At 37.7% G+C, this 11,946-nt stretch overlaps 1 protein-coding gene across 2 annotated transcripts; it reads left to right on the forward strand.

Moving 5' to 3' along the window:
- The first annotated feature begins 222 nt into the window (after positions 1-222).
- LOC117626670 (protein transport protein SEC23-like) lies at positions 223-7,929 on the forward strand. 2 transcript variants are annotated; one of them, XM_034358478.1, is made up of 13 exons: positions 223-1,418; positions 1,525-1,698; positions 2,149-2,310; positions 3,102-3,244; positions 3,787-3,862; positions 3,989-4,161; positions 4,285-4,366; positions 5,334-5,411; positions 5,911-6,072; positions 6,189-6,452; positions 6,555-6,659; positions 7,207-7,396; positions 7,550-7,888. In XM_034358478.1, the coding sequence occupies exons 1-12, from the start codon at positions 666-668 to the stop codon at positions 7,351-7,353; spliced, it is 2,319 nt and encodes a 772-aa protein (XP_034214369.1). In that variant the 5' UTR covers positions 223-665; the 3' UTR covers positions 7,354-7,396; positions 7,550-7,888. The 2 variants fall into 2 exon arrangements, with proteins under 2 accessions (XP_034214369.1, XP_034214361.1); XM_034358470.1 differs by having other exon boundaries at positions 7,207-7,929.
- The last annotated feature ends 4,017 nt before the right edge of the window (positions 7,930-11,946 follow it).

Consider the following 11,946-nt stretch of genomic DNA (forward strand, 5'->3'; position numbering starts at 1 on the left):
ATTGAACTATGAAACCACTTCTGGAGGCATAGGGTCCTTTTGATTGGGTTGGACTCTTGCGGTGGAAGTACTCTTAGAAGTCCAAAATAAAAAAACAATTCTATGTAAAAAAGGCAAAACCATCACTCAAAAGATGTGTAAAAAATCATTAATAAAAAGAAAATAATTGTTTTAAATAAACCAAATGTTTTGATCGTTTTAAAACTAGCCTAGGGGTAAAACTTGTATAGAGGATGAAATTTCTTCCTACCTAGCACACCTTTGAGGAGGCGAAACAAAAACGGCAGGCCCGCTCCTACACAAGTAAATTTGTAACATTCCTGATTCAGATTCATCGCCTTTGAAACCCACCCATCTCTTCAACACACACTCCATAACATAACCAACCAACCTCCAATTTCTTCGACAATTCAGAGTCTCTCTTCTCTCCTCTCTCTCTCTCTCTCTTTCTCCCTTGCGAATTGCGGTGACCCCTTTTCTCTCTCCTTTCTCAAGGGGTCGTCGCCCCCTCTCTCCACTCTCCTCCTCTCTCCCCAGAAAAAAAATAAAAAAACCCAAAAAAAATCAGAAAAACAAAGGCACACTTCGAATTCCAATTCCAATCCGATCAAACCCAAAACCCACCAAAAAAACTTCGTATTTTCAGGAGCTGAGACTCATAAGAAATGTCGGAGATGGCGAACACAGACCCGGAAGGGATCGACGGAGTGCGGATGACGTGGAACGTTTGGCCACGCACCAAGGTGGAGGCCAGCAAGTGCGTGATCCCACTCGCCGCCTGCATCTCCCCGATCCGGGCCCACCCCGACATTCCCACGCTCCCATACGCGCCGCTGCGCTGCAAGACCTGCTCCGCCGCCCTCAACCCCTTCTCTCGCGTCGACTTCACCGCCAAGATCTGGATCTGCCCTTTCTGCTATCAGCGTAATCACTTCCCGCCTCACTACGCCGCGATCTCCGAGACCAACCTCCCTGGCGAGCTCTACCCTCAGTACACAACCCTCCAGTATGCTCTTCCGGCCGATTCAGCCGCCCCTCAATCTCTACCATCGCCGGTCTTCGTATTCGTGCTCGACACGTGTATGATCGAGGAGGAGATGGGTTATGTCAAATCGGCGCTCAAGAGAGCAATTGGGTTGTTGCCCGATAATGCGCTTGTTGGATTTTTGTCGTATGGGACCCAAGTTCAGGTTCATGAATTGGGGTTCTCTGATTTGTCCAAAGTGTATGTCTTTCGGGGGAGTAAGGAGATTTCGAAAGAACAGGTTTTGGAGCAATTGGGTCTCGGCGTTTTGGGCCGGAGACCTGGTCCGGTTGGTGGAGGGTACCAGCCGAAGGGGGTTCAAAATGGGTTTCCAAATGCGGGTGTGACCCGTTTCTTGTTGCCTGCTTCGGACTGCGAATACACTCTTAATACGGTAGGGGCTTGAATGGATCGGCTTGCGTTGTGTCAGTGGTTTTATTAAATTGTGAAATTAATTGTTCATTTCTGATAATTGGGTTTGAATTGTTTTGAATTTTCAGTTGTTGGATGAATTGCAAAGCGACCAGTGGCCTGTGCCACCTGGAAATCGGTCATCCCGGTGCACAGGAGTGGCGTTGAGCGTTGCAGCCGGTTTGCTTGGAGCTTGTGTGCCTGGAACGGGGGCACGCATTGTAGCGTTGGTTGGAGGGCCATGCACAGAAGGGCCTGGCGCGGTAAAAACCTTAGCTTTCTGTTTGCTTTGTAGTTTGATGTTCTTGCATGCAAATGTTAATCTAAATGTTTATCATTACAAAAGTTAACGGTATTTGTGATCAGCCTCAGTGTAGGTTATTACACATGTCTATGCTCCTGATTATTTAGATATGCAAAATTGTTTTTCTCTTGCTGGTCTTAATTGCTTTCCAAATGCACGACCTCTTTTCTCAGATGACCTTTTAAATTGTGGTGATTGATTTTCTGGGATGATGTGGAATTGTAAAATTTACGTCTTTCTAATTAGTAATTATTTTGCAAATCTACAATTTTTGTGCATTACGGAATGTAGTAATATTGAAGGACATGGGCCATCACCTGCTTGTGATCTCTTAATTAAATAAATGGAAGCGATGTAATTTTTCCCAAATTCTGGATAAGAAGATATTGATTTTGTGAAAATTATGCAGATTGTATCCAAAGATTTATCAGAACCAGTACGTTCCCATAAAGATCTGGATAAGGATGCAGCACCATACTTTAAGAAAGCAATCAAATTTTATGATGGTCTTGCGAAGCAGCTGGTTAGCCAGGGTCATGTCTTAGACGTGTTTGCATCTGCACTGGATCAGGTTCGTCTTGTTCAGTCTTTTGATTCAGTTATTATTCCTGCATTTTTGGACTGTTTCACACTGTCATGTTGAGATCAGCAATTAAACAAATATTTGTGTTATAGATACCAAACCCCAACCAAAGACGAACTAGTGCTCATGTTCCTGTTTGCACTTGGTTAGCATGGCTAATTTTGTTTGGATGTGTTTCATTTCTGTTGTTTCATGGGACACTGGCATTTCTCAATCTGTCTTTCACTTGCCTGACGCATGAGCGAACTGTTTGTGATTCATTGTTAGAATCAAATGAGCAAATATGTTTTTCTTTTAGTACAAACAATGTAATGCCTTCTATAAAGCAAATATGTTCTTGAACTTATCATGTAATGGACAAATTTGAAGTCAAAGTATCAGAGGTCACTTGAGGTACGGTCTCACTTATGCTGCTTGTTAGGCTGGGATATTGTGATCTGTTGGGTTGGTTGTCCTCTAGCGGACAGGTAAAGGTTTTATTGGACATTTGAAACAGTTCAAAGTTTGAATGTAGCCGTGGCCCTTCTTCCTCATGGCGATATGAAATTACTAACTAAAATACAGTATTATTCGTACTGTATATAGGTACACTATGAACTGAAACCTACAAGAGAACAAAAGGGTGATAGGGGTATGACCTTGATTTTTGGCAATTTGTCTAAATATGTTAATGATCACGTGCAAAGCTGTAAAATGATATCAGTTTTCCTTTGTTTTATTCTTGATGCACTTGGATTTTGTTTGGTTTTGCATTGGCTCAAGTGTATTGTATTGTCTAGGTTGGGGTTGCAGAAATGAAAGTTGCCATTGAAAAAACTGGTGGACTTGTTGTTCTGGCAGAAAGTTTTGGTCATTCTGTATTCAAAGACTCTTTCAAGCGTGTTTTTGAAGAAGGGGAACAGTCGCTTGGCCTTTGTTTCAAGTGAGTTCATAATTAACCTTTTGAGGTTTCTTTGTTCACATTTTGAGCTCCGTATAATTTGTTTGGTAATCAACTAAAAAGTTGTGATGCTAACAATATAGTTGAATTTGAATTGTTCTCATGTTGTACTAATTGTGATTCTTGTAACTTATTAGTTTTTCTGATACACCTTCAGCATAGATATGACATATGAGAGTGAAGGTGCATAAGGTAGTGAGTGGTGATTAGCATTGTAACACCTTAATCTAGTTTGAGCCACACAGTTGGTTTCTGTATTTATGATGCTGGGTCTGAATTTCGTTACGGAGAAAGGCTGCTTAATATGCGATGACGGGGTTGCCATTGCTTTAAGAGTCGTTAGCTTGTCAACCCTTAGGTTAGGTATTTATAATATCCAATGCTTGTTCATGTGCATTAACACATGTGAAAAAAATCCTTGTATCTTTTCCAACTCTTGTTTATGCTTTGACTTTTTCTTTTAACGATTCTCTTTAAACTCTAATTATATTTGTCAATCTCATTACTAAAATTATTTGTATCAGTGGTACACTTGAGATCAACTGTTCAAAGGACATCAAAATTCAGGGCGTCATTGGACCTTGCACATCTTTGGAGAAGGTTAGGCAATTTGGTCATTTAGAACTTTCTTTTTATCTACATTAATGGTATAGTTACAATCAATGAAATTTATTTGGATAAGGCTTGTGTTTGTGGAGTTTGATGTTAATTTTGCAAACCTGGCAGAAAGGACCTGCTGTTGCCGATACTGCTATAGGGGAGGGGAATACAACAGCTTGGAAAATGTGTGGCCTTGACAAGAGTACTTGCTTGACAGTTTTCTTTGATCTTTCATCTAGTGATCAGTCAAATACACCAGGAGCTGTAAATCCGCAATTGTATTTGCAGTTTCTTACAAGGTATGCATGAAGATTGTATCACAACAATGAAAACATCTTATGTTGATCTTTGGTAAAAACTGTGTTTTGTTATTTCTACTAGGAATGTGACTTGAGTTTCGTTGGTCACTTTTGTAATTGCAGTTTTCAAAACCCTGAAGGTCAAATGATGCTACGAGTAACGACAATTACTAGACGATGGATAGATAGCACCGTTAGCTCAGAGGTCATTTCAGTTTATATGTCATCTTTTGTCAGAACATATCTTTGTAAATAACTATAGCCATTGTAATAGCATGGTCTGGTGAAGCTTGGTTTTTTTGAATTTACCTTTTCCCTTGGGCATTCCTTGTTTATGTTGTATGATTGTGCTGTGACACGTGCACACTGGCACACACATGTACTTTCTTACTGGGCATGTCCTAGTGGAACACAAGCTGCAAAGTTTTTTCACATGTAACTTTCATTAGCAAGATATGAATGTAGGAATAGAAGCTGCAAAGTTTTTTTGAGATAATTTTCCCCCCATCACTTCCTCCAAATGACCAAATAAGGCAGAACTATGCATCTTTCACTTTTCCTGTTTACTATTTTTTTATGCATTTCCTTTTATGTAGATTCAAATAAGAGTTGGGTAATAGAGAAAGAATATAAGTGTATTATATAACTATGTAATATGGTTTCATCACTGTTGTGTGAAAATTACAAAAAGAATTGGCAGGAGCGTGATTATTTTTTTTCGTGGTACAAGAATGAGTAGACATTTTGGATAAATAGTAATATTTATTAGTTCATTCGTTCTTCCCTGTTGCCAATGTTTGTTTCAGATTGCCAAAAAGGAACTGTGTCATGTTCATGTTCAGTATGTGTCCTATGTGGCTGCCATGCTCTGGCACGTTGATTGGTCAATTGAGTGGTTGAATTGTCATTTGTATATTTTCTTGTTGACGCTGCTATGAAATACTTGGCCATTAAATAGGAGCCTTATTTTCTTTGGTGTGATATGTTTTCTTATGACACAAATTTTCCTAAAGCAGTAATTTCTGATTAATTACTGAGCTGGTTTTCAATACCATTTGGACCTCTTTAGCTCATATACCCTTGTTTCATTGATACATTTTCTTCTATAAGATGTTTCAGAAGTGCATTGGTTGAAAGGATATCACTGACACACAAGAATTTTGACCTAACAGGAATTGGTTCAAGGATTTGACCAAGAAACTGCTGCTGTAGTAATGGCAAGAAAAACCGCCTTGAAAATGGAGACAGAGGTATTTTACAACCATTCTCATCTTCTTTTATCTTGTACGTGTCTGTTACATCTCTTTTCCTCTTTTTTATGTTCATATCTCACAATTTTGGACTAAACGACACTGGGAGTTTCCAAAACAGAAATAATGAAGGCTTAATGTTTGGTGCACTCACTATCCTACATTTAGGACCTATGTGGCACTCACTATCCTACAGTTGGACCTATATGGCACTCATTATCCTACATTTTGGGACCCATATGAAGGACATCGTTATTTATGCCCTAAAATTTTATCAGAGGATTTCTCTATATTTTAAAATTTTTAATTGTGTCTCTTTTATTTCATTGATTCTGTTTTACAAGACTCTACATAATTTATGGGTATGCCCTTCTTTATTATGAATATTGTAGATCACTTGTGTTTCTTGGTTCTTCACCAACAAATTCTTAATTGATACTTTTGTTGTGACTTTTCAAACATAGAAGTCTAAAAAAATATTTTCCTTTGTTTTATCCAGGAATCTTTCGATGCTACACGATGGTTGGATCGGGGACTCATTCGTCTCTGTTCCAAATTTGGTGACTATCGAAAAGATGATCCGTCATCCTTTACTTTAAATCCATGTTTTTCATTATTCCCTCAATTTATGTTTAATCTCAGGCGTTCGCAATTTGTGCAGGTAATCACGATTTGCCCCTTCCTCTTCATCCTTTTAGTCTTGATATATTTTTGCTTACTAGTGGCTAACATATTACCTTTTACCCCTCTTTGGGATCCGAAATGGGTTGTTTCCAGGTTTTCAACAACAGTCCTGATGAAACTGCCTATTTTCGCATGTTGTTAAATCGGGAAAATATCACCAATGCGGCTGTCATGATTCAACCATCATTAATATCATATTCATTTAATTCTCTTCCACAACCTGCATTGTTGGATGTGGCTTCAATTGCAGCAGACCGGATTCTCTTGTTGGATTCGTATTTTAGTATAGTCATTTTCCATGGAATGACAATAGCACAGTGGCGTAACATGGGATACCAGAATCAGCCAGAACACCAGGTATGCATGCTTTATTTGTGATTCCCCTGACTTCTGTTGTGCAATGTCTGATATTCTCCCAACTAATTATATTCATATATTTATATGTATGTATGTTTTCAGGCATTTGCACAATTATTGCAAGCTCCTCATGATGATACACAGTCAATCATTCGGGACCGGTTCCCTGTTCCTAGATTGGTGGTGTGCGATCAGCATGGCTCACAGGTTTTTAAACTATTCTTAATATCTTATTTTCATTTGCCTATTTCCCTAATTGCAGAGTTAATAGATTGAGTCTGGGCACGATTTAAAATGTTATAAGTTACAAATGAAAAGTAATGGTCAACCAGTAATGGGGGTTTGGTCTTTACCTTGCTATTGGTATGAGAGGGCCATGAGAAAAATGTAACAGTTGTTAATGTGCTGCAAGGTTCATGCCCCCTATTTTTGCTTGGGTGCCATTCTTTGGGATTGTTGTAAATTCCGTGCATTTAGGTCTTTATAATCAATTATTTCCAAAACTGACTTTAACAGTCTATTAAAGGTTTCTTGTCCTAAGATTGTTATTAGACTTTTTTGTAACCAAAAAGTTCAAGGTCAGCGAAGGAAATAGTTATTCAAATGTTAGTGCTATGTTCATGTAGTAAACCTTTGCTAGTGATTAACTGTTGATTTTACTTAATTAATTAAGGTGGATTAATTTGTTTTAGTTTTTATTGTGAAATCTTTGCTATTGGTATTTGGTCTTATTTTCTGTTGTCATGATCTTTAGGCAAGATTCTTGTTAGCAAAGTTGAACCCGTCAGCAACGTATAATAACGCCCACGAGATGGCTGCGGGTTCAGATGTAATCTTCACAGATGATGTAAGCCTTCAAGTTTTCTTTGAGCATCTTCAAAGGTTGGCAGTGCAATCTTGAGAGCCAGATACAATTTCATATTCTACAGCCACACTCGATTTTGGTGCGGGGAAACTCAGTCGGTTTAAATTTTCTATCCCCTCTCATCCTCCTGTTTCATTAAATTGTTTTCCTTTCTTTCCAATGTATCTAAGACGAGGTCAGACCCCACATTCTTTTAATAAGAAAAAGCTCACAACAATTCTTTGGGGTGCAGGGAAGGTATGTACTTCCTTGATAGAATAAGGGACACAAAGATGAAATGAGTTTGATATATGTGGAAAGAAAGGGATGACAGGGATGTAACTCAAGGAGGCTCGGAGCCAGTCAGTAGGATCTTTTGTGAGGTTTCTTTTTCCCCTTTTTGTTTTTTGTTTTTCTTTTGTATTCAACCAGGTCAGGAGGTATTTTCTTGTGTGTCTCAACTTAAGTTATACTCTGATGGGTTTATGAAACTAGGCTGTATTTACTCTTAAATATACTAGGCCCAAAAGAATGTTTGGATTCATTCAGGTTGAAATTGAGTACATCAAATGTTATTGGGATGTTGCCGTTATAATGATTTCACAATATGACATGTTGCCGTTGATTATCCAATTTTATGTGCAAACGTAGTGACGAGGCCATTTCCATTTCCATTGGGTTTTGGAACTTGTTCTCCTTGAATTGGACTCAAGTTAGACCCCCCACCTTTTTCTTTTTGTTTTGGTAGTTCTACCTTCCTTTCCTCTGTTTCTTTTCTTTTAGTCTTAATTTCTTAACACATTCAAGTCTAATTTTCATGTGTTTTTTTTTGGACGAAAAGTCTAATTTTCATGTTAAAAAGCAAATTTTTGGTTAAAAAGGCTGAAACACTTTTGTGTATTTTGTTTATGTTTAAAACTTAGGGCTTGTTTGGGAGTGATTTTGGATATGTCAAAATCACTTCTAGGGAGAAACAAGCACATCTCACGTGATTCTCTATAACCTATGTGATTTTCTATAGAATCACGTAAAATCACTAAAGTGATTATTTGAAGAAATGATTCTCTATAAAAGTGATTATTAACCTATCTAGAATTACTCCCAAATGAACTCTTAATAAGATAGAAAACTTCGATGAGGCTTAAAATTTTAGTTAAGCCCTCTTAAAATTCCAAAGATAACCCTTGATATGGTCAGAAATTCCAAAACCAGACTAATTGCCCAGTAAAATTTCTGAAGCCCATTGCCAAGGCGCCAATATTGTTGCTGTGCTGAATATTTTCAGTTTGTTCTTTGGGCACCCATATTTAGAATTTTTATTTTTTTATACAAAAGATATTCTACTTTAATTTAATCTAAACAACAGAGAAGGGATTCAGACTCGGATGAAAAGTGGGGAGCACGCCCATGTTTGCAATTTAGAATTAAATGTTAAAATGGTCCTTGCGTTTTATTCATTTAGTCAATTTAGTCCCCGTATTTTTAATTTGGTTGATTTCAGTGGCGGATCCAGGATTATGTGGTCAAGGGAACTTAGTGTAAAAGTTCCAAAAATTTGCCAATCGGCCGCGAACGGCGGTGGTGATCGGCATTGGGCCACCGGCGAAGAGTTGATGGAGGTTGTCGGAGGTTGGGAGGTTGGGAGAGGTTAGGGTTTGAGAGGGTGGGAAGAGGAGGTGTGAAATTGGGAATGAAGGATTTGGGGCTGTTGTGCATATTCGCAGGGCTGTGTTTGTTTGTTTGTTTGTTTTTTTTTTAACTTGCCCAAAACGACATCGTTTTGAGGCCAGGTCATTTAAAAAAAAATTGACTAAGCCTTGGGCCAAACGACGTCGTTTGGCAAGGCTCGTTTAAAAAAAAAACAGACGCGCAACACAGCTGGGCAGCAAAGCTTCTGCCTCCTGGGACTTTCGTCGAGCGGTTGGCGTGCACCCAAGAGGCTTCCAGCAGCTGTTCAAGGGGGCTTTCATGGAGTCCCTAGGCAACTTTCCAACCTTCCAAGGGGTCGTCCGACCCCTCTTGTCCCAATGTGCGTCCGCCCCAGGTCGATTTAGTCCTTATTTTGTTAGTCAATATTGTCAATTTCGTTAAATTGTTGTTTAACAAATTCATAAATTTTATTAAACTAATTAAAAACTCTAATTATTTAATAAAAAATTAAATTTCAATTTAAAAATAAAAGACTAGCCACCACATTCCAGGGGGGAAGTGGTTGGGTGGGATCGCTCATGGTGGTTTGGTGTTGGCTGCTGGAGAGAAGAAGAGGATTTAGAGGTTGGATTTCCAAATTTTTTTTATTTTGTTAATCTTTTTGTTAAGAGAAACAAAAATAAGCACAAGGCAGCGCAGCATTAGACTAGCAAGTAAGCTTAGTAAAATAAAGGATAAGCATGATTGCAAGAGCCAACAATCCATTTGTTCCTGTTCATCCTTCTTTTCATGGCTGTCGGGTCCCTTTTACTCTTGCTAATATTTTTATCCACCCCATGGACTGTATTATGGGCATGTAGAAGAGACTGGCGACATTGATGCAAATCGGAGAACTTTTTATTAGAGGGTTGAATCGGTAGTGATCAATCGGAGAATTTGATGCTTGCAGGCCTTTATTTTGTTAATCATTAAAGTGAACTTGTAAATTTATTTATTTATTTAAAACAATTACAGTTTTTATTAATTTTTAAAACTTTAATGAACTTTTTTAATAATAATTTAACGGAATGGGCAATATTAGCTAACGGAGTAAAACACAAGGACTAAATCGGCCAAATTAAAAATACAGGGATTAAATTGCCCAAATAATTAAAACACAGGGACTATTTTGACATTTAAGCATTAAATTAAAACTTAGAGAAATATTCTCTGGCCACCCAAACATTTTAAAACTTTGGTCATTGTGCTTAGACCTGAGATCACACTTGGTTATTGTTGTTTTAGTTTTTAAATTTTAGTCATCGTGCGTGATTCCATTAGCAGTTTATGTCCAACCCAATTTCTGAACAACATGATCATCCAACCCATCCTTGCCAAACGTTTCAAAGCTCTACCTTGCACCCATTTTGATACACCATACCCCTTTTTATGTACATGTTCATGACATCAACTAAATCTTTTAGGCCCCGTTTGGTTTATGAAAAAGGAGACTTGGGGATGAGAAATCAATTGCTTTCTCATGTATGATAAGTCCAGTCATGAGAAATCGTTGCCTGACCCATGAAAAAGTATGAGGGAAATTGAAGCCATCCTCCCAACTTGGGTTTTGTTTTCCTTCATCATGGGAAAGTTTAGGAAAATGAGCCAATATTAAATAAATATTTTCATGACCATTTTGTCCCGATTAAAAATTTAAAATTACAATATATCATTAAATGCGAGATATTATAGAATGGTATTGTACTACCACATCAGCTAATAGTACTTCCATTCAAAATATGATAAGTGTCATTTTTTTTATTTTTACAGTTGAGTTTAAAATTCTTTTTTTATTTAGAATAATGTTTTTTATTTATTTAAAAAGTTAACAAAGATGCTGCTGGAAACCACCTCCCACAACCCAATCCCCATCTTTGTACTGTCACCTAACCCAATCGCCCCTTCAGGGACTGAACATGTTTCTATAGTATGCGGGTAATTCTCTTTGGGTTTGTTGATCATAATTTGTACAGAAACTACAATGGGGATCATCAGTTTTCGTGATGATCCTCCAATCGATTTCTTTCCTTCTTCTCTCTGATATTCTCCAATCAATTTCTCGACATCACTACTCAATCTTTCTATGGGTTTAAGTTTCCAGTGATTTTTTTTATGTGGGTTCTTGTTTCAGATTAACCAAAACCCTTGGGTGGTTGGTTGGGTAGCAGTACAAGGTAGAGAAGATTGAGTTGTTGTCGTGAGAGCTGGTTTCCTATGTTTTAGTATATATATTATTCTAGAGAGTAAAAGTTCAGTTGTAAAAACAGCATAATTTATTTTGAAAAATGACACATGTCATATTTTGAATGGAAGTACCACTAACTGACATGGTGGTACAGTACCATTATATAATTTCTCATTAAATGCATTCTTTTTTTATTTGATTTAATATGAGTATAATTGAAAATTTATACAAACTTTGTTTTCTATTCCCACTCAAAACAAACATAGGAAAGAAAATAAAGTGATATATCCCGGTTACTTTTCCAGAATTACTAAATATGGGAAATAAATCTTCCATTTCCCATCCCTTGGGAAATGACATGGGAAATGATTTCCCCTCAAATTCATTCCGTGAACCAAACGGAGCCTTAAGGCTATCTTTGGTGACTAAGTCACAAGATTCAAAGCGTCTTGAAGTAAAAAAATGAAGGTGAAGTTGAATGATTTTTCATTTTGTTGGCATTAGAAATGAAGCGGCCATTTGGTTCAAGTTTTAGGAGTTTGGGAATGGGTTTGAAATTGCATTCCCATTTTTAGTAAGTGCAATATTAGGAATGCAATTATGGACCATGGATATGGACTTCCCATGTAGGGGGAAGTTCATACCCTTGGCTGAACTTGGGATATTTTCCCCCTCACTTGGGAAAGCATTCAGTGCAAGTTTTTGAGACTAATATACCCCTACTACAATTTGCAAATACCACTTTACCCTTAAGAAAACTCTTCATATATTTTTTT

Source organism: Prunus dulcis, chromosome 1 (assembly GCF_902201215.1).
Source record: "Prunus dulcis chromosome 1, ALMONDv2, whole genome shotgun sequence".
Classification (NCBI taxonomy): Eukaryota; Viridiplantae; Streptophyta; class Magnoliopsida; order Rosales; family Rosaceae; genus Prunus; species Prunus dulcis.